The 23,994-nt window shown below is 32.1% G+C and overlaps 1 protein-coding gene across 1 annotated transcript; it reads right to left on the bottom strand.

Moving 5' to 3' along the window:
- Positions 1 to 514: 514 nt before the first annotated feature.
- Positions 515 to 20,121, bottom strand: LOC130641354 (transmembrane protein 87A-like). Its single transcript, XM_057448123.1, has 21 exons — positions 19,791 to 20,121; positions 11,471 to 11,602; positions 10,546 to 10,638; positions 9,939 to 10,067; positions 9,336 to 9,584; positions 9,153 to 9,237; positions 8,767 to 8,828; positions 8,495 to 8,587; positions 8,146 to 8,173; positions 7,721 to 7,780; positions 6,707 to 6,806; positions 5,709 to 5,805; positions 5,126 to 5,309; positions 4,971 to 5,026; positions 4,528 to 4,631; positions 4,158 to 4,228; positions 3,129 to 3,199; positions 2,676 to 2,725; positions 2,028 to 2,055; positions 1,512 to 1,556; positions 515 to 1,334 (listed from the first exon to the last, which is right to left on the bottom strand). Exons 1-20 carry the CDS (start codon positions 19,914 to 19,916, stop codon positions 1,515 to 1,517), a joined length of 1,860 nt encoding a protein of 619 aa, XP_057304106.1. The 5' UTR covers positions 19,917 to 20,121; the 3' UTR covers positions 515 to 1,334; positions 1,512 to 1,514.
- Positions 20,122 to 23,994: the final 3,873 nt, after the last annotated feature.

The following is a 23,994-nucleotide window of genomic DNA, read 5'->3' as shown; positions in this document are numbered from 1 at the left end:
AAATGGCATAATTGTGGCAAAGAATTTCTTAAAATAATTTGACCAAAATTGTAGACACATTGAAGTTCTGCGAGTTACCGTATCTACTTTTCGTATCTTTCCTTTGGGCAATGGACTATAAAAAGCCCCTTCGCCATTAGATGAGTCAACAAAGTAGGGTCACCCTTAACATTGAAAAAAAAAATGTTAAAATTAATGCACTCTATTTTAAATAGTTACAAAACTTGTTCATTGAATAATTGGTTACAACTCTAAATTTTTGATTTACCTTTCTACATTTTACGCAACAAAACAAAATAGAATGCACCTGAATCATTTAAGCCAGACAACACCTTTCCTGGTTGACGGGTACTTTTTACGCGGTTAGGGCTGCAATGTACTTTCCATCGGACTTAACTCCGCTTACCCAGTAACTTTCGTTGGCTTTTTTTAGCCTACATGACGGAGAGGTGAAGTACAGCTATGCGATAATGATCATAAATCTTAAAGGAGTAAATAAGCAAGACAAAACATGTAAGAAAAAAACTTAGTTAACCAAAAATCATCGTAAACCAAAAAAATTACAATGTTTTATTATACATCGTGAATAACCAAAAACATGGTCTAGCTTTACACCGAAGAAAAGGGGCACGGTCCATTTTTAGACAAAAAAACAAGGCGAGCTTTACACCGTAAGATGGAATCGTGGTCTACATTTAGACTGGAATATAGGTACATTATAAAATGTAACATGTTAAAAGGTTAAGATGAAGCATATACAACAACAAAATACAGGACTATTTTTGAAATTTAGGTACTTGCAATTTTTCTACGAAGGAGAGAGAAAAAGTTGGTTTTTACACGACCTTTATAAGAATTTAGTTTAAGAACATCACACGTGACTTGAAGTTCTGGGTGTACAATGCATAGCAAACATGTTTCAATAAACACTTGCTTCACAAAAGAACAACATTCTCAAGATGGTTTGTACCTTGCTTAAAAAATGCAAGCACGTGTATATAGTTCATTATTTCAACTAACAGCTGACTAACAGCTGATTAACAGCTGACTAAATTCAACAACTTCTGGCATGCAAACATATGAAATCTTCTAAATATAAAAACAGATAATGAAGGGAAAACTAACAACTAAGAAACAAACATTTTATACTAAAAACCAATAATATCCCATATTTTAAATAAATATTATTGTATTATCGAGTTTTTGTCTTCTTCATCCAGTCCTTAACGAATGCTAAACAGATTGGAATTTTCACACCCCAAAAATTTAATCTGACATCACACAAAAACGATAATTCCAACTTCAAGTAATATGTTCCATTTGAAAGTAAACATCTAAAAAGTGAAACATAATTCTACCTTTAAAGTCAGATATTTTCATGATGCATTTATTTTACAACGAACGAACGAACGAGCGAACGAACGAACGAACGAACGAACGAACGAACGAACGAACGAACGAACGAACGAACGAACGAACGAACGAAAGAACGAGCGCAACAAACAAATTACTTATTAATCCATCTTTGAAGTTTCAAATTTCGTCATTATGATTTCCTGTGAAAAAAAAACACGAACCATTTATAGACAAGCAAGTGAGACTTTGGATTAAACGCAAAACTTACAAACTCAGTACTCATGCTTAGGTGTAAATATCAAGTCAATAAAAAAATGCGATCCAACAGAAACAAAATTTATAAACATTCAAGAGGTATACAAATAAAACGTTTCACGCATGTTTTACAATCCACTGAAAAAAACTTCTGTAATTTAAAAAAATCATAAATATACGCAAGATTTAAGTCTTGAACTGTCACTAAAAATACCCCTTTTCATTTCCTCAGGTAACCCATCTTAGCGGTATGATATGTAAATATAACTGAAACAGCACAATTTCTATTCAGCGACAACTGTTTCGTTAAGATAATGTAGTGAGGGTAGTACAGGGCAGGGATACAGGGTGGAAGGGGACAATAAGCGGAAAAGATACCCAACAACAACAAAAAGCGTATAAAACACTATACGAACCTCATCTGAGTCAATGGTAGGAAGCAGCCTATATGAAAAAACGGAAAATTATACATTGTCATTTTAAAAACAGCCTGTCTATCTATTCGCAAAAAAAAAAAAGTGTTGTGCAAAGAGCACACAAAATAACGTACAATTTAAAGACGGACGGCCCCGTGGATTTTTCCACGGGTGAACGACTAGTATATATATATCAGTATATTAGGATGTTAACATGAACTCCCATATATTTACTTCTCATCACTTCTCTCGCAGATTTAGATCCATAAACAGATCCACTAGCATCAAATTTGGAACATCAACCAGACATCATAGGAAGTAGTAAAATATATGTCTGGCAACATTTGCTATGTATTAGTGACACAGTGATACTCAGTGACACAGTAAGACTTAATTTGCAAGCTTGAAAACCTAATTACTACATCTACACGTCTAAAAACGATCTCGCCACGGAGTCTAATTTTAAATAACATACTATTATGTTTAAATACAGTGATATTTAGGCTTTGTTTATCTTTTTTGAATTATATAACAAAAGAAGGACACAACATCAGGGAGTACTTAGTCAATAGCAAAAACAAATATTTTACTTCAACTCGCAAGGTTGACTTGACTTGAGTAAACATGATGAACACAAACCATACTTACGTGGAGGGAACGGATGGTATATTTTCTTCTACCCATTTTAAATCATCATCCTAAAGAAAAGTGATATTTTTTATTTATAACGAAACATCTTAAATGTCACGCTTTTAAACCAGACAAAAGGTTTGTTAAAGAAACATAATTTGGTATGTATAATACTTTTATTTTTCCCATTAAAAAAATTTAACAGATCCAGGTGAAATCTGTAAAATTCTAAAGTTTTTCCTGTTTTTATTTTGATTTGTTTATTAAAAATACAAATCTCATTTTCTTATTAGACTTTTAAACTTCTTTCAATATCTTTACTATTTGGACAAATATGGATAAAAAAAATGGCATAAAAATATCGAAATCAGATGGAGCTTATAAATGCGACAAAATACACGTAAAAAAGACACACCCCTCGAAACACCTTTTTAAAAACACGACAAACATTTTTTATAAGCTCCAACTTACGGCTTTATTTCGGTTCTTTGTGACGTTTCCATTTATGTGACTGTCGGATTTGTTCCTCATTTTCATACCCTCTATAAGAAAAACACATAATAATTAAAAAGCTTCATTAATAAAGTACAATAAACAATATAGAGAGCAAGTGTAACCTGTTGTAATATATATATAAATTTTTTTCACTGAGTTCAAACTGATAGTTTGCTGTACGTTCTATGTATTATCCATTTTTAGCAAGTATAAGATATTTGACATTTCATATTTGACATGAGAGATTTTGGCTTCGGAGTTTGACTAGATTCGCAAATTTTGTTAACATACACCAAATTAAATTCGCGCTAAATCTAAAATTCCTAATCGTTTGTAAAAAAAAATCCAATTCCTTCAACAATCGAAAACAGTGATCAAGAGGGTTTTTTCCGGTAAAATAACCGATAAAATGAATACAATAAATACCGCATTTTGCGGCTGTTTATTTTTGTTCAGTCAAACTCCATACATGCAGAAAATCTTATTAAATTCATTCGCCAAATTAAGGTCAAATTTCTTCCGTTTAAGATACATACAAGTACATATAGGTCACATTATTTCTCAACAATTCTGTTGGTTATGTTGATGAAAAAAATCTTCAAAAGTTCATACCCAAACACCAATAAGTTTATTTGATCCCAACTATTGAATCAGAACCCAAATACAATAATATCTCAGTTAAAATTGTGATTATGTTTTTGCTTTTAAACAGGGGCTACTAAATATGAAAATTTCTATTTTGATCACTTTGGGTAAGGTGAACTTGGAAATATACCATCACATTAACAATAAGTCATGAAAAGAAACAAAACAAAAAAAAAACGATTATCTAAAAAACTAAGGCATATTTTTTAGAACAAAACATTTTAGTCAAAGTAGGACGAAGCCAGCTACGAACAATCCAAAATTTGGTTTTTTGGAGAAGATAATCACAAGTCACACTTTGTCATCTTGATATTAACAGATAAACACAAAAACAAAACAGCAAACACAGAAATAGCATACCAAAAGCATCAGACAATGTCATATCATCATCTCCATCACTGTCACCTGCGTCAAGCGGTGTGAAAGCGTATCTAAAGAAATTCATGTTGTTCTTACTGTCGAGCTTTTTTAACAAGTATTAACAGTAATACCTGACCGGACAAGAAGATATATATCTTGCAGAAGATATTCGTCCCAAAAATATTGTCAGTGTTGTCCATTTTTAAAAATAATGTTTAAAAAACCCATAACAGCTGTAGACTATAAATTACGGTGCTTCTTATGATAATTGTCGGACGAAATTATTCGAAGAAAAAACTTCAAGTTACACCCAAAACGTCCAACATATTTTTGTCTGATTACTTCGAAAGAATATTTCGCGTTTTCAGACCTTTGGTTGTTGATGCTAGGCCTCCACAACACCATAATGACAAGTAGAATAATTGCAAATAAAAATGGCCACAATGCATCGTTCATCCATATCGTTGAAACATCCTGGTAAAAAAAGGGGGAATGAGAATAAATACAAACATTTGCTAAGTAAAACATGAAAAGCATCAGAAAATTTGTTTAAAATGAAGAAATCAGTTTTGAAATAAATGTTCGTTCGAATAATCTGCATTCGAATTAATAAAATTCGAATTGGTGAAAGTACATCGTAATTAAATTTACGTTCGAATAAAACATATTTGTGAAGATTTATCATATTGTTAATTGATAATGATACTAACATTCCATGCTGTTAATGTAATTTGTGAAAAAAAAATTAAAATTCGAATAAAAAAAACAATATCGCACATGTATTCAGTACAAAATTAAAAAAAATTGGCTCACAATACAATCAGTAAACCGGCTTTGCTTGATCATCCAAATCATATATGCAAGCGAGGCTAAAATAAATTAATGGAGTCAACAAAACGACAACAAAAATAACGACAACAACAACGGCAACGATTCTAATAAAGACGACAACAACAAATAAAACCCACCTACGACAGAAAAAATGAGAGTATTTGTAAAGTGTCGATACAATGTCAATTTAACAATGTTCTTTCTTATACGAAGTGTACGTGTGGTTTGCACCAAGGCTGTGAATACCCACCAACATAAGGCGACATCTAACGCAGTGAGAGGGACCAGCGCGTAGAGTTGTGTTTTTGAAACTAATTTACTCTGGAATAATACAGAAAAAAATCCGTTTAATTAAACCACATTAGTTAGAATAAATATCAGTTCGGTGCACGATTAAACCGAGATTTTAACAAAGATTTAAATCTCTGAAAAAAATTCCCCAGGTCCATTATCATTGGTTTTCCCGTGAGCCTAATTGTAACACCTTTTTAAGAAATTTGGCATTTAGTAAAAAAATAAAAATAATGGAAAGTCAAACGGGAGAACTTTCTAAAAATTCATATTATTAAGTTGTGATTCGAGAAAAATTTAAAAAAAAAGAAAATTTGTAATTAAAAATTGAAATTAAAACTGCTCCACAAAGAAGCAAAAAGCCTCAATAATATGGCTCGGTCTCGCACTGAAAAAATTTTTGTTTGAAAGGCAAACATAAATGCTTACACTATCATGCACGCGTATACATCCTTCGATTGCAGCTAGCAGAAAATATAAACCACCCATAGCTAATACTTTGTGTAACGTCTCACCAAGTCGTGGCCTGAAAGGAAATAAGAACATGATCAACATACGTAGTTTGTTAAGGAATAGACATCAAATTTCGTACATGATAGGGCATTCGTACACATAAAACTGAACCTATCCAATATAGGAACATAATTCGTTTCGGTACAAAAAGTGAAACTATTTTGCTCTGATGCAAAACAGCATCGTGTGAACCATCGAAACAAAGTGACGACGATAAAGGTAACGCTCAAGCTTTTACTTGGTGTATTAGGTGACTAACTTTTTAAGTACGTTTTTCACATCATCACTTTCGCCTCACATTATATTCCGAAATAATATCTATTCGCAACACGTGAACACAGGCCACTCACTCCAAATTTTAAAATTCTCATAATTTACGACTCTTCCCGACATTTTATGATAAAATCAATTAATTGCACACTCGCTTAATGAGTATCCATAAATATCCAACAACATTTTGTTGATTGAGAACCCACTCTCTGGAACACCACAAAATAATCCATGGGGAACAGTATGTGATCCACATAGAAACATAATGCATAGAGGCTAAAAGGCATTTAGGCAGTGAAACTTATCAAGCACGTTGTTTTTAAATTAAATTGTTGTGACTTACTACTACCATTTTTTCAATGTAGAACGATTTACTAGGAAACTATACTTAATGGAAATCTGTAACTATATTTATAACATTTTATAATTTTATGACGAGTGGGAGTGGATTGTGAACATGATCTTGGGTATATAAACTACATTTGAATATAAATCCGTTGTATAAACTTATTCATTCAAAATAGTGATAACAAAATTATAACTTTTTCACGTCCAGTACTCCATTCTTCCTAAAACTTTTTTAAAATATAAAATTTTTGAATTAAAAAATTCCTTTCGTTTCAACTTGAATGACTGGGACTTACTTTACAATGCCAAAACCAAGACTGACAATGACCACAAGTATCCGTGCAAGAGCACGCTTAATACAAGATACTATCTCAGCAAAATAAAGCAACCCATTTTCTAAAGAAAACAAAAAAAAAAAGATTATCAGACATAAATGACAGATCAAAGCCAGATAATGTTGGTAAACAACAAAAAAAGAAAAAAGAGATAGACTAGACATCAAATGCAAAAGTTTGAGTTTATTAAATAGCAGTGAGAAAGGTGTGCAAGAGGGTTAATTTGACATCTTAGAGCACCTTGTACGCTTTTTATAAGGAATTTAAGGATGTCTTAACACTTAAGTAAACTATGACCTTTCAAATCAACCAGTTTAATATGAAAGTGATTCATTACTTGTTATTTTACCATACAAAGGATTATCATAAAAATAAAACCCCTAACCAAATTTTAAACATTTTTTTTACAAAAAAGCAGGTACCATGGAGCACGTTTTGTGGGTATATCACTGCGAAAGTATTCTCAACAATATTACAGAGATATTTGCCGTAATTTAGAGCATCCATTTGATGTACAAAGTGCTCAATTTAGCACGTTGACAAGTACTTCTTTTAAAAAAGGGTGTGTCATTTGTCATAATACATAAAACATAAACGTCATGACAGCTATCCAATGTTGAACTTTTTTGTACCACATTGGTAAATGATTTCGTTAATTTTAAAAATACTAGTACTACACCCATCTTCAAGTGGGTGTGTTCTATTATTATTATGAAATTTATTCCGGATATAGCCACTTCAGTGTTGGAAACACTGTTATGAAAGTGGGTCATGTGTCCTGTAGTTATACATTAGGTATACACAAGCATTGCCTACACAATGTCCCTTACATAGCATGGGGTAACCTGTAGCTGTGTTAAAGGCACTTTCTAAACGTGCTTGCATGTGGACCATACCACGGATCTTGTAATTACGAAGCAAACTCCGTAACCACTAGTCCACAGGCCATTCCTATATATATATAATTATTCTTACCTGAGCCAGAGCTACTGATATTTCTATATTCGGTATAAAACAAAGCATTTTCGAACATTCCTACAAAACAAAACAATTTTTATTTTATAATATATACAATGATTACTTAAATAATTCTTATATTATCATTTTACTTTTTTTGTTTTTGTAATTTTTGTAAAAAAAAATTTGCAGACAAAAAAAATTAAAAAAACACCTGGGAATTATTGAGAAAACTTGAGTCACAAACTTAAACAAGAAGTCAAAAAGTCTATTATCACTTAGATTAATTCTTGCGCCATAGGAATGGAGAGCAGCACTGAAATCGAATCTTCCTTTTTATTTTAATGATACTGAATCGTGTTACAGCAAGTGCTTAAAACGTGCAGTACATTCAGATGTGTCACACAAGGCCAACTTTATAGTAAAAACTATACGTGTCTTACCCAATGCAATAACTGCTCCAATCCAAAACTATAAAAAAACAGCATAACTAAATAAATTCAATCTGTTATTATGCCATCATGCCGTAGTCAGTTGATGGTTACAAACTATAACACTAGAAGCAAATTGGGCTGGCTGGAAATTTAAACTTGCAAAACCATGATTATAATCGAAATGTGCTACTAATCCACAACTTTCCTAAACGGTTTAGCAATTAGTTCCCAGTTAAGAAGAATTTGTATAACAAATAAACACAAGTTCTATTTCAAATCCATACACGATAAAACATGTCAAAATTTTCATGGCAAACTGGATGTTGGCTAGTGCAAAAATCCATAGGAATTTATTTACCTGGACTCGAAGTAAATCTCTCCAATTACAACACGATACAACAAACCACCCAATAGCAAATGCAAGATACACCAATGACATTATACCAAAGAACTTAAGAATTAAACAAGTACATAGAAATGTTATAATTCTGCATAATTAGTAAACTTCCAAGGCCAATCAAGACCGAAATTTAAGACAACTTTTGAAGTGCTTTCGCATGAAACCAACTTGCTTTCTAACAGTAGGCATCAAATTTTAACAAAATTAACATCAAAAAAATATGTTTTTACCGGCAGAAGAGGATAGTTGATAGCTGACAGATATGATCCTTTATGTTTTGACTCAATTTTAACTACAAAATAATATAGTATATAATAAATGTACACTGTACTACAAATTACCATATGTGGGTGCATTTACAAGCTGTTTTTAATATAACAAGATCGATGTTGTTCTCTATAGTTAACTAGTTGCTATTTTGTGGGATTTCTTTAATTTGGCACCAATAGGACTGTACTAACAGGATGTCAGTCAACAGCAGTGCTAATACAAGAATAAATGAAATCACTCCATCTCTTGTAGTATAACGTTCATTTACAGTGCAGATGGTCAAGGGTTTGGTTAAACCTTGCCAAGTTATGAAAGAATCAAAGATACATCAATAGAAAATACTCACCATGAAATTTCATTTTAGTTTCACCAGAGAAACCAAGTCTTAATGTATATATAGCTTTGAATTCTGTTTTTGGCAATACATTGGCCTACAGAAAAATGAGGTCAATTTAGTTGTAGCACTCACGTACATTACATGGTTGCTCTCTCATCAAAAGTAAATGTAAAATTTATAGTCAGTACTTACCCCAACAGGTACATTATGTGCTGCAGTTACAGGTTTGTTAGTGATCACATTTTTTGCTGCATTTTCACTCATGGTCACTATTCTAAGTTTTGTTGTCTGCGTTTTCGTAGTTTTTCTTGTCACTGATGCTGTTGGTCTGCTTTGTTTTCTTTTCTTTGCTGGTATTGGTCTGTTTGTTGGTAGTTTCTTTGCTGCTATTGGTCTGTTTGTTGTTACTTTTTTAGCTTGGTTTGCTCTTTTCACAATTATCTAAAAAAAATTAGTAAAAAATCATAACAATGCTAAGATCAACGTAATATTTAATTTTCTGATGTTTTGCAAACTCAATTTTTTTTTCTTGCAAAAAACAATAGATTTCCACATCTAAAACTACATCATTGTCATCTTTGGCAATGATACTTGATGGGTTTTCTTTGACATCGAAGTCTGCGATTTCAAAGGGGTCCATTGTGGCCTGAGAGGTAGATAATAGATTTAAACAGGCTATAATAGGTCAAATTCATTAAAAGCACTTCACACTTTGATTAGACAATATTCTCCACTTACTCTCCACCCTATATTACTCAAAACAGGTTGTAAAATATATATAGAGAAAATTTATACATGCTCCTGTAAACTTTTTTTCTTTCTGTTATTGGCAGTTGTCTTTGTCTGTTGTGTTGGTGTTACTGTGTTAGGCTTTATTGGTTCATTGGGTATAGCATCTGGTGGTGTACTGTCCGAGATATCTAACTAAAATATAAACAATACAGCACAGGTAAAAAGTAAGTGAAACTTTAAGATACCTCGGAATGTTCTAGCCCATATGCATAAAAATTTGTTTGAACACACTATAATTAGTTAGTCAGAAAGAAACAAAAAAAAGGAAACACTGGGAGACAAATCAGTCAGTTCGAAATAGGTACAAGAAAATTTTATGAGACATTCGCGATCACAATTGTCTACATATTCTAAATGTGACTTTTGTAGCTGCTAGAATGAAGTCAAGAAATAAAAAAAGAAGAAAAAAAAATGCATTGTAAAAAAGTGGTAAATTAATCTAATTACATTCACATTGTTTGACTTGATTACAAGGGAAGAAAAGATAAAGGAAGATAGCCAAAACAAGTGACACTACGTCTTTAAATTTGCATAACATACCAAGCGTACCAATACATCTAGCATGCATAATATAGAAAGAATATTCCAGCGCAGATTATACTAAACATACCTTTTTAACAACAAGTTTTTTAAGTTCATCTTTTTGAAGCACAAGCTTTTCTTGACACTTTGAGCTTAATTCGAATATTTGCTGGGTAAGTCCCTAAAAAGTATGAATAAGTATATAAAAAAATCTTACTTAGAAGCTATACAACATATACTATTTAATTTCTATACGATAACACTAAATGCTTGTCTCCTTGGCTGCACTGTAAAATTGAAGAACACTCCTTGATAGTGTTATAATGAAGATATAAAAATAATTTCAGTTTTCTACAAACTTTTAAAAATTGCTATATATACTAAAAATTTAATAAAATATAGTGATTGGAACAATTTCATAACTTTGTTGAAAAAAATTGCAATGTATACTTAAGCTCTTATACCACAATATAATAGAAAAATTCCAATAATATTGGTATGAAAAGGACGAGAAATCCTAAACACCTATTGTAAATTTTATAGACAAGAAACAAAACAATTTTTAAGGACTTGTAAGCATGGAAAGAAAATTTAATTTTAAATTCTGGGACTTTTCCTGACATTGTTTGTTAATATAATAGAAAAAATTATGAGATTTCAGAATAATTTTAGGATCATAAAGTCTACGTATATGCTAAATTTTCAAGAATTCCAAGACCTGAAAAATAAATAAATTAATTAATTCATCAATTCAAATATCCCAATTTGAAAAAACTCAACTTTATATAATATCAATCCAGGACAAATTCAGGACATTTTTCAATATTTACCAAAGTTTCAAGATTTTACAGTAATTTATCTATTTTGGTCACCATGTTGGTGGAAAATATTGCCTTTACAAAAAGGGATGTTACCAGTGGGAAAAGAGGCAACAATCTATTTTTGCTGTCTTCTTTAAGAAAACTTCAAGGTTTGAAATAAATATATTTGTAGACCTTAATTACATAACTTACCATTACTGAAACATCTTTTTCATGGCATGGCTGTGAAAATAATAGCACACTGAGAAGAAAATCTGTGTCGTTTCCTTTGCAATCGATTGTAAACATTATGTCTGAGCCTTGATACATCGATTTTGTGAAGTTCTAAAAAAAAGTTTACAATTCAAATTTAAATAAATAAAAACTTATTGGTTGTTATGGTTAAAAACTAATCCAGCATTTAAAGTTACAGGTAATTTAAGTTTAACATAAATGAAAACTTAAATTGGCCAGGATATGAGCCAACAGCATTTAGGATTGCACTCCATTACTCAACTATGTCAACTATGTTGAATAGTTGGTTGGCAAACGAAGCTAAATCTCAATTTTCCCAATCATGGATAACCACTTGATTTTATTAAAAGAACTTTTAAACATTCCTAAATTTTTTTTGTAGGAAGAAGGGGAGGGAAGTATATGTTTATAGTGAATAAAAATTTCTATATTTTTTGTTTGTTTTCTTAAAGACCTCCAGCCTCAAAAAAAAAATTTTATGTCAAAAATGTGAATAAAGATGTCAATAATTATTAGTTTCTTTCTGATCTATATATATATTAGATTTCAAATGTTAATTGTTAAAAAAAAAGATCAAAGAAGCGATTATAATACTAATTATTGAGAACCATATTACTTTATCTGCAGCCAATAAAAGTTTACTGAAAGTAACAATCACACTCACATGTGGTATTAAAAAAATGTAAGGAACAAGTACCATCTTTGCACCCAACATATATTATTATTCCTACCATCGTACTTCAAGAGTAAGTTCAGAAGAAATATTTTTGCTCTATTTCTTCTTACATTAAACGTCATTTTATAGTTGTCATTTAATATTTTACACTGATGCTCTTCACCTCTATATACTTAGTGTAGCAGAATCATAGACTCAGTCAAGATTTGAATTTACATCTTGTCAGCTCCAGTAAAAATGTTATTTTCAGGAAAAATTGCTAACTATTGAAGTGAAGGATACATAAAATGTCAAGAAACGGCTTGTCAACCCCGTCCCTAGGGTTGTTTTTCACTTTTGATATCAGATCAACGTGCAAGAGAACACACAAAATCAAAATTGAAAAAGAGTTATGGGAATAAGTTTTACAGCTTGTTTCTAAAAACAGGAACATCATACAATATTTCTGATTTAGAATTTTTAACCACCATATTCTTTAAATTTAGTTTTTTTTATTATGAGAGTTAATAAATCTGTTTTGCAGGTGGGATTGTTCTTATTTTTGAAGCTTTTTCAGCCTAGTAGTGAGAACATAACTTCCAATCTTATTCCCAGAACATGTTGTCTCTTTTTCTATATCTGAACGGAGAGATGTTCGTCTCACCATCCTGATATGAAAAAAGAGAAAATGGACGCCAGGAACAAGGTTGCAAAAGTTCAAAATTCAGCCTTACTTTATTTTAATTTATGGAAATTCTTACAAATGTGTTTATAAACAGCGCCGTAACTTCGCAACTGTATAAATAAAAAGAAATAACCACAAGTAAAAAATAATTTTGTTTACTTTAAAGAGAATTGTAAGAGAATTTATATGAATGTTCTTTTCATATGCTATGGCAAAATTTTTACTCAGTTTTTTTAGTTTTATAAGCAATGATTAAGGTTCAGGTTTTTATCAAAAAAGACATGCGTATATTCAATGTTGTTTCAAGAATCCTTTTTTTAATTGAATTATTTCTTTACAAGAAGCAAAAAAAATCCAAGAGGACATGCATTTCAAGCCACAATGTTGTTTTCTTACAGAACCACATCTTTACATGACCAATTATAACTTTTCTCAGGGTCCTGACGAAGGCTTGATTTCTGTTATAATTTTCAATGCAAAGTCGATTCCAACATCTTTATCACTTTACCTAAAATTATGATTTCGATAGTTTTGATGCTTTCAAGAAGAACAAGAAATAATGCTACCCAAATTATTAATTTGTATGTTCCACCAATTAGCTCTTATACAATCAAAATCACTTTGATAGTATGTTTTTGTATAGAAGATTAGAAGGGACAATACACAAATTAAATTCAGAATACACAAATTTATTTTAAAATACACAAATCTTTTTCAGAATACAGAAACAATATATTTCAAAAGAACCTTCACACACAAAGTGTTCAAAAAATATTAAACCAATACTCAAATCTTCAATATCTGGAAGATTTGTTCACAAAAATAGAAAGAGTGAAAAAGAAATGAGTACTGGCATTACAAGCATTAATCATGATTTAGTCACAATAAATGTTGGACTAATCTGGGAAAATAACAATGCTGAGTTACAAATTGTAAGAGGAAGTAAGCTACCCCTAAAAGTTCAAAAATATGCTTCTGCCAAATCAGTTCTTGACTTGGCAGTAAAAAAGCATGCCAATCATGATCAGTTATTCTGTTCACTTGAGGACTACGTATTGTTGTACCCTGACCTAAAAGAGGTCATTATTACTCCACACACAGATACATTTACTGTTGCAAATTACAAAACAGAACTGAGAATGCCATATTCTAGATTGGATCTGTATATTGGTACTAGAACTCTGAAACAAAATTATGAACTTAATGCCATGGCAGCTCCATTAAAAGAAACATCACGCTATGACATTAACAATGATCACAATGATTCTCGTAATGAAGAAAATAAACAGCAGGAACGTAATAATAAAAGTCTACTAAATAAGCCATCCAGCAGTGGAAACAATGAGTTGCCAGAAATTCCCAATTTTCTAAATTGGAAAACTCCTGTCAGCGGAAGATTTGGAAGATATCCAATTTGTAACCAGAAATTCCCTTTCAATAAAATTGAGCAACATGCAGATGCCTGTCTACAAAACAAAGAATTGCCAGTTGTGTGGAAAATCGATTTAAGTAATGAAAGTGAAAATGAAAGAGGGGGTTGAAGTTGTTAGCTGCCAAAAGGATGCATTTATTATTGACAGAAATACTATTCCAAATCTTGTTAAGGCCAATAGTGTACACATTTATGTTTTTTAGGGTGCATCTTCTTTGTGTTCCACACTTTGGACAGAAGTATTCAACATCGTAAAACTGCCTACCACATCGATAACAAAATACAACAGTAGCCATTTTATGTCTTTACAACTGAAAACACAGAGTTAATATTCTGTATGTAAATTTATACTTTAGAAATGTTTTGTGTAAAACTAAGGGAACACCAGAGATGGAGACATGAGCAACATTTTCTATGCAACAAAATGTTCAAATTTTGAGCCCGGAGCACACGCACAAAATAGATTCAGATCTATTTTGTCCCTTAAGTTGTGGAGCAAAATTATTTTTTTCATGTGTGTGCAATGGAGCACTGCTGCATTGCATGTGCATGAAAATGTATCTCGTGCCCCTTAAGCTTAAATAGAGAAAATTTCTGCATTGAAAATGATTTGTGTATTTTGAGAATGATTTTTGCATTTCATAAAACATTTGTGTATTTTGGAAAACATTTTGAAATTTAGTTGTGTACTCTGACAAATATTTTTGATTGTCCCTTCTAGGCTTCTGTATTTTTAGTGGCCCTAAAAGAATAATTTTTATTATACCCAAGAAATCAGGTTGAATAATAAAGTCAAGTACATGGTTGCTTACAATTTAAACGAGGCAAATCAAAAGTAAAAAATAGAGAATCAAGCATTGTAATTGTATGCAAGAAATACGTATGTGAGCAAATTAATAATGCAGTACAGTTTAACAACATTGCTTGTTGCTCAATGAATCTTTTCAGCATCAAAACATGACGTTCTTAAACCTGCTGATTGCTAGTTTCAAAACCATGGCAATCATATTTTTTGACAAATGTGAAGATCACATACTGTGAGTTAAAAAGAATTGCGGTACTATTGAAAGAAACAAACCAACAAAAGCATATACAGAGCTACCCTGTATATCCTATAGCAATACACCTACACCTGACTTAGATAAAGATTTATTAAGATATCACCAACATGGCCATTTCGTAGTTGGCAACTGCAGATTACAGCTAATATAAATGCATGGGCCATTGACAATCATTGTTTTGTTTTTTTTTCATTTAAAATTATTCTTAAATTTTTAAAGTAAAATATCTTACGAAGCAAAGTAGTAGTTTTGGTATCCGCCCATTTTCCTGCCTCCTTTTATCATTTTTTTAATTCTTATTTTTTGGAAATAAGAATTATAAGGCAATGTATATCGTTGAACTGACAAAAAACATGTTTTATTGATTTTAGAGAATGGAACATCTATTTATATATATTTCACTTTTCAAATAATTCCTTGACGCAAATAAAGAAAAAATATTAAAAAATTATTGCCAGACATCGTAAAAACATGTTGATATTATATTATGGATTAGTTTTTAACATTACCACAAAAAATACTGTTATAACCACACAATTTATACTTATGTTAGTATATACATACAAAATCAACAATTGAGAAAACGCACTACAATGTAAATTAAATCAATTGTTTGCATTGGTTTAAAAAAACAATCAGTTTAACCTGGTGATATCTTTACTCAATTGGGTGCTTTCAAAAATAATAATCCTTTTTAATAAAAAATAAACAAGTGTTAGGCTGTTTCAGGGTTCTCACTCATTTTGCAAATACTTTCTTAGCAAGAACAATATATGGGAGCAACTGAATAACAAAAGTGTGTAACTTAGAATGAAAATGAAGGATATCAAAGAATTGAACAAGGAAAAAAAATGATTTATCAGAATAGTTTATTTCAGCATTAGCTGATGCAAATTATAAATTCTAGTATTCCACATAAGATTTTCTTTTTTATTATATTATATTTTTTTCCACTATAAAAATGGAGTTCCATAAAAATTAGGCAGATTATCAGTAGATTTCAAGCTTTTATATATTTGCCAAGTTCAGCATGCCAAGAAAATTTCTTTATAACGTCAGCAGAATTAACCGTGTTTTAAAAGATGTAGAAAAAATATTTCACTTTGTCGGATTGCTTGAAAATGTTTGTTTAAAAATAGTCTGTTTAATGCGACATAGGTAATATGGAACACAATGTTTCCTACCTTTTTTATGTCACTGCTGCTGATTGAAAGAATTTTATAATGATACAAAAACATTACAATTAAAAAAACTCTCAAAGGATATTTTTATATTTTAAACAAAAGGAAATAACACATCTGCAAAAGAAACTTTTAATTTAAATCCCCAGAGTAAAGCAGGTGCTAACCCCTAACTCGGAAACCAATCCAGATTTTAAAAAAATAACTTTTTCACCAAAAGTAAGCTTTAGGATGATGGCAAAAATTAACTGAGAAACCAGTGTTTTAAAGTCTCCCTTGGCAGATTTATTTCGAATAGAGATTTAATATTCATTAGATTAAAGTCTTGTATGCATCCTCCATATTTGTAAACAATTTTAGCACTTTTTGGTAACGTGGGTTTAAGTTTCTCACTGTTATTATTGTTACAACAACAGAGGTAGAGATTTTTATTACCATATATCTAACACGCCTAACAACATTTCGAAATGTATGTTGTCTATTGTTGATCAGATCATATAAACAAACCTTGCACTGCACAATTTTAGGTTTGACCTGCTCATATATAAGGGTGCTAACATGCCGAAAAAAAGCATGTATATGAAGTTCGCCCTTTTCAAAGAGGGTATCAATAAGCCGAGTTTGTGCAGGTCAAGTTCTAGCAACTTTTCGAATTAAATTGGCTGCTGTTCTCCGAAACCACCCGCACTTTCCCGAACTCTCCCGAACTTGCCTGAGCATTCCTGACATGCAATTCCTTGTAACATACCACGCAAACGACAGTTTGAAGAAGGGCTTGAAGAGAGAAGTTTATAAAGTTTATATAAGGCAACTCCATCTTAATTAGTTGCTCTATCAGCGAAGTCGATGGTAGTTTATGGTCAGTGGGTTGGCAAAACAAAAAATAATTTTACCAATAATGTATGGTTGGAACAACAACAAAAAATAATAATAAAAATAACAATGGAGAAGGGTGTTATAACAACCATTTTTTATGTATTTTTGCATAACGCATGCAGTTTATATTTTTTAGTTGCGAAGGAAAAATAATAATCATTTGTCTCATTAAAATAAAATGAATAAAATGTAGTTCTTAAGGTGAAAAGATAAAAATATTTGCATGCTCAAAAACTTTTTTTTAAATGTTATATATGCAGCAAGATTTTTTCTTGTGTTGTTTTGAAAGCTATTTACAGCAAGAATTATTTTTCTGCTGTTTTGAAAGTTATACAGCAAGTTATAGTTGCGCTGTTTCGAAATTTATACAACAAGTTATTCTTCTCCCACTTAAATAATAAAACAAACAAGTTTAGTGTTTAATGTTTTTTACACAGTTTTATGAAAAATCCAAATTTAAGTGCAAATTCTGGTATGGTTTAGTTGATAATATTTAAAGTCTTTTGCAGTTAAAATTATTTCTTTAAAATTCATAAAGGAGGAGGGTGTTACAACAATTGTATTGTATCTTGTTTTTATTATTTTTCCTAAATGGTATCGACTGAAAGTCTTGCTGTATTACAGTTTAGCTAGCGTAATTTTAAACATATAAAATAATAATAACGAAGGAGAGTGTTATGGCAATAATAATTTGTCTTGTTTTTTACTTATATTGTAACTATTTAGCAAAAGTAGCTAATTTTTGTTATAAATCACATAAAATTTAAACTTCTGTTTTAACCACATACAAAATTAGCGAATCATGCATTTTAGTTTTTTCGAACAAATTACAATGAGCAATCATGAATCAACTTCAAGTGACCTTACCAATGGTGGTCCTAAAGTAATGCTATTGATTCACCTTGTTTAGTATAATTGTAGATTGACATTCAACCAACAAAAAAAAACATCATTGATTATTTTCTATGTTCATATTTTCACTAGATAAGAGGAGAAAATGTTTGTTTTTTTTCTTCTTTTTTTCACTTTTTTGCTTGATATTCTTTTTGTTTGTTTTCGTTAAAATTAGGGCCAGTCAGGCCCTAGAACAACTAATTTAGTTAGAGTCAGCTAAGTTATTCCTCAAGTAAATCTGATCAAAAACAATCAAAAACAGTTCTTTTAAGAACTTCGCAACCACAAGTTTATTTTAACTTTAATAGTTTTTTGAATCATTTGTGGTGAATCTTTGAGTTTTTTCCAGACATTGTTCGGGTCTTTGCAAGTTTTTTCGGGCGAATACTTGAATTTTTTTCAAAACACTGAACTCGTCTGCGACATATACAGCTGATCTGCACCCTCGTCCTTTTTAAATCATTTTTTGAGCGACTACTTAAAAAAATCTACGTTTTTTTGGTGATAACTTCTTGATATTTCTGAACTCACCTGAATTATTGCCAAAATACAAAACAGAACTCTTAATTTTTTTTGACTTGTACACACACAAAAAACCTTCGAAGTAACCAGTATTGTGAATTTATTATTGTTATACCTTTATTATTGTTATATCAGCACAGTATAGATAGATAGATAGATGTGCATATTTTACATGGCTAGCCTCACAAATATCGAGGGATATACCCTGTCTATTATTTCCAGGAGGGGCCATGGCGTAGATGGAGAGTCCTAGAGTATTTAAATGCTCATTTTGAGCTACGCAGACCCAATTAGAGCCCGTGCTCTACTAGACAACTCCCGGCAACATCCAACGGCCCACACAGTGTGCCATCTTCCCAATTTCCCTCACATGGCTTGGGTTAACCCGGGGCTATGGTAACATTCTCTCGCCCATGTTGAATCGCTGTCAAGAGGAATCGAACCCCGGTCTCCCGCACAGAGTACGAGAGCTATAACCACTAATCTACGGCGCCACAATGCCATTACGTTTTTTGACAAAGTTAGCTATTCGATTTTATGTAAAATTTGTTTACAACCCAGAGCGTAGATGGATCTGCATACTTTACATGGCTAGTCTCACAAATATCAAGGGATATACCCTGTCTATTATTTGCAGAAGGGGTCGTGGCTTAGATGGAGAGTCCTAGAGTATTTAATACCCATTTTGAGCTATGCAGACCCAATTAGAGCCACACAGTGCGCCATCTTTCCAATTTCCCTCACAAGGCTTTGGGTTAACCCGGTGCTATGGTAACATTCACTCGCCCATGTTGGATCGTTGTTAAGAGGAATCAAAACCCTGCACAGAGTACGAGAGCCATAACCACTAATCTACGACGTCATATGTTTTTTGTGGTGTAGTTTTTCCAATCTTAAGAATTTTGATTTTACTGTAGAAAAAAAAATGCTGTGTTTCCTAGCTACTATGACTGTTAGAATTTCAAATCATACCTTGTAGACAGTGTCAGCATCCTTCTCAGGATCAAAATCAAAATCGAAAGTCACATAACCTTCCTCCATCAGGGCCGATGAATAAGAAATTACTATAGCAAAAATATTTAAACAATAAAAATTCATCTTGATTAAATATATAATTTTGCGACAATACAAGATGTAAGTAGGAAGTTATCTGCAAGCTTGTTTTATCTGTCTGTCATCCATCATTATTTTGAATGTGTGGCAAAAGATTGATGTTTCCGATATTTTTCTAAATCTACCTACATTGATATTATACATAACATTTGCCTTTGAAAGTATACTCATTCCCGGTACATATTTTGCCATTCAAAAAAAGTTTATGGCTTGAACATCTTTGTCAAATGTAGTAGTGTTCGGCGTTCTCTCGTGCGCGAAGTGTATATAATAGTTTTCCGTCAGACAAACGAAGAAAAATGAGAGAAGAAACATCGCAAAGGTTAAAAACTTGCGAAATTTCTTGGATCTTTTTTTCGCGAATATAGCGCCACTTAACCATCAGTAGTTGACTCAAAAGATGTCCTTATACATTGACTTTTAATCCGATGTTAGTATATATCCTTTTTGTGTCGTATATAAAAGGCCGTTGAAGCATTCCACCCTCGTTCCCCCAGGTGTTTTGCCGTCTTCCCTTATAGCACTGTGAGTGAGTGTAAGTGTTAGTTGAAATCTTTTAAATTGGGTGGTTTGGTTAGTGTGAATAAGTCGCCAATGAACTTTTTCCAAATCCTTAGAAATCTACCTACAGTAGGTCTGTGATCTTGCAAGCCTACTTTCACAAATGCTGCTGATTAAGCATTTTAAACTTCACCAGTTTGAGTGTAGAGACTGGTTAAAACATAAGCCTAAGGTACTTTAAAAAAAGAAACTGTCGCAGTAATTAAATCATACTTTCCGCGAAATTTTCTTCCGCAAAACTCGCCCAAGTCGCTCGAGCGCTAAAGTTTATTTCCGCGCCAAAAAAATACGACACATCGTAAATTTTAAATTCAAATTATACTCTAACACAATTTAAATATTTATTGTTGAAATTGCGAACTGCGTAAATTTGCTTCCGCGCGACGTACACAAAACACGCGACGGATTCGCGAAAGTTTACTCCGGCGAAAATTTTTCACAAAGGTTACCTGCCACAATTCCATAGTGATTTTGTTACCGCGAAAGTTTTTTTTCCTTAAGTAACCTTTGCGAGAATATTTTTGTTAAGCACCAGACAGGACTTTCAAAATACAATTTTATATTACCAACATGTAAATTCTTAATTTCGAGGTTCATGATACATATTTCTGCGGTCATCATATCTTATATCTTAATAAGTCGTTAATGATATTATGTTGTCAATACATCTAAAACTGTCAAAACATTCATAATCAGGTAAAAATTCCTCCCCAATCAAACGAATAGTGGCCTCCTAATGGAACGTTCGCTTCCAGTGTAGAAGGTCAAAATATACGTCCTTTCTGCTTAACACTCAGTACGAGGATAGGACTGATATCTTAGGCGATTGTCTGGTTGATTGATTTCTGCTTTCACGAGTTTTATACCTTAAATGGGGATTTTTAATTGCATTAGGATTACCTTTATATAGCTTTAACAGAACCCTCATTGAGAGCAGTACCAATAAGGAATTGGAAAGACAAGGAAGACCTTTGCTAATTTTAAAGTGAGTTCATTATTCTTGTATTCTACCCTTATTTATGCAAATTATATAAACTGTATATTGTAAATACATTTTGCTCTCTAAGACTCAACATGTCTTATGCTTGCGCCAGTGTTTTGTTATATTGTGCTTTTATCTAACTATATGTCTATTCCTGTTTTACTATCTCCTAGCAACCTTGTTTCCAAAGCTTTTTTCTCTTTTGTAAAATCTCGGATGATCAGGCTCCCCTTGTATTTATGTATGTATGGTATGTCTGCACTCTAATAATTTTTTTGAGTTTTTTCTACGGTCACTGGCTGTCAATTTAAAAATAAGTGACATCGTCATCTTAACACTTAATCAAGGTGGCTAAGCAAGCGAAAAAAACTACACCGCAAAAGACGGATGTTTTTCATCAATTTACTTGTAAGGATGTCATATCATGGGACAGTACGACAAAATTAAACCAAAAATTAAATCGACTAGTTCCCATGGTTACATGGTTGCTAGTTAAATAATTGGCAAAATATGACTTTTTGACACTCAACTCGAAACCAAATCAGAATAGCGTATGCGACTTCAAAAGAATTTACCTGTAGCTAATATCAACACAATTAGCACTCTGTGACTGTAAAGTCTTTGTTTTAAATGCTATCTGGTTATAGAGCTGGTTACAGAATCATATCTAGACAATTTTATCATGACGCGGTAGCGTTTATATCCCTAATCCATCCTCGTCCCTAGGATTTTTAGCCTGATGTCAAACCTGCTAGCGCTTACTTTACGGATAACAAAATAGCAAGAATTACTGATGACGAGGTTAATTCCTATCCCCATCGCCAATCGAGGAGCCGAAAATTTCAAGTCGTATACCAGCTCATTCCTAGCTGTCCTTCACAGTGAAGGTTTGGTTTTATAATTAACCTATAGTTTGTATCCAGCTTAGATCTTGAATATATTTCAATAGCGAAAGTGGAAAAAAAATTTAACATAATTTGCTTTCATAGCCTGCATTTTATTGCCCGTCGATGTTTTTACGCATGCATACAAATCCTGTCGAAGTGTAAACAGTGAAATCGTAAACAGTGAAACAATTTGAGCTGCGAAAGTAACCTAGAAAAGTAGAAAGATTACTTGTTTCCAGAGAGCGAGAGAGGTATGCCTTATTTCTGTCCCTCAATTAGAATATTTTACCAGACTTATATAAAGAAACTAGAATTATAAGCTAGCTAATAAACTTTAGCTATTAGTATCAACAAACTGTTCTTGTTTTTAGGTCAAAAAAAACATCTATAGCTAGCTAGCTAGATTAGATATATTTCCTAATGAGTTCACACCAGTGGTTTCAGCCTTAACGCAGCTTAACGCGTTCACTGAGCTAATCTTTTAAAACCCTGTCGCGCTAAAAAAAATTTATCCACACCAATGAGGTAATAATCTTTTATCATAGATCCAACTACCGAAAGCAGCTCAGCCGAAGAAGAGTTTACATTTGCATACTGGCTTCTTAAAAAACGCAAAAAGGCTGATATTTGGCAATAGAGATAATAAAGGTCACTTTTACATTTTGTTTAAGCAATGCATGTGTTTGACAGACAATCCTTCTAGGCAATATATAATAAACAACAGCATTTTCACTGCGTCACTTATGCGCTCATCCTAAAACGTGTTTTAACTTGGTTAGGTGTACTAGAATGTCTCCTTATCTTTGTCAACTTGTGTGCCAATAAAGAACTAAGAAGAATACAAATTTCAGAAAAGCGATATCGTCAGCTGAAAGATTATCACACACTCTTCGTTTTATTTGCCACCAGAGAATCTTAACAGTCTTTATCGTTTTCGTACTGGATGGATAAATGCGAAACCATATATCAGGTTTATTTAAACCAGTATCTCTGACCACCAACATCAAAAGCTAAATGGTGGCCTGTTGCAAAGGATTTGGAGAAATGCTGGAATATGCCACACACCATTGGTGCTTTTGATGGAAAACACATTCGAATCGGAAAGCGAAACAATAATTCATGAGTGTTGATAGAAGCAGTTTTACCCCGCCTATATTTTCAATTCACGGAAGCATGGGTCGCGAATGCATCACTTTTTACAGTCGGTTTTCGGAAATGATAGCGGATGAGAAGAACATACCTATTACAACTGCAGTCACACATATAAGCACAAAAATTTGTTTCGCTCCTTTGAGGTCCAGTTTAATGTGTTTAAGAGGTTCGAGAAGGTTGTATAAGAAGTTTGATGATGAGATGATATTGTGGTTGATCATGAAATTTTAAAGTTGAACTGTTAAATCTTTAGTTAAAAATATGTTGTGCTGTGTTATAATTTAGTCCCGTGTAGTCCTATAATGTTTTAGTTGTTGTTGTAAAATTGTGTGTACTTTATTAAAAAATGTAATTTCAATTTCAAAACAATAATGCATAACTATAAATGTTATTCTAGTCTAGTCTTAATTCTCATCACTGATCTAGTCTAGTCGATCAGTGATGAGAATTATTGTTTCACGCTTATAGATATTGGTGACTA

Source organism: Hydractinia symbiolongicarpus, chromosome 4 (assembly GCF_029227915.1).
Source record: "Hydractinia symbiolongicarpus strain clone_291-10 chromosome 4, HSymV2.1, whole genome shotgun sequence".
NCBI classification, from domain to species: Eukaryota; Metazoa; Cnidaria; class Hydrozoa; order Anthoathecata; family Hydractiniidae; genus Hydractinia; species Hydractinia symbiolongicarpus.
The sequence above is the reverse complement of the archived record's forward strand: the minus strand, read 5'-3'. Positions and strand labels throughout refer to the sequence as shown.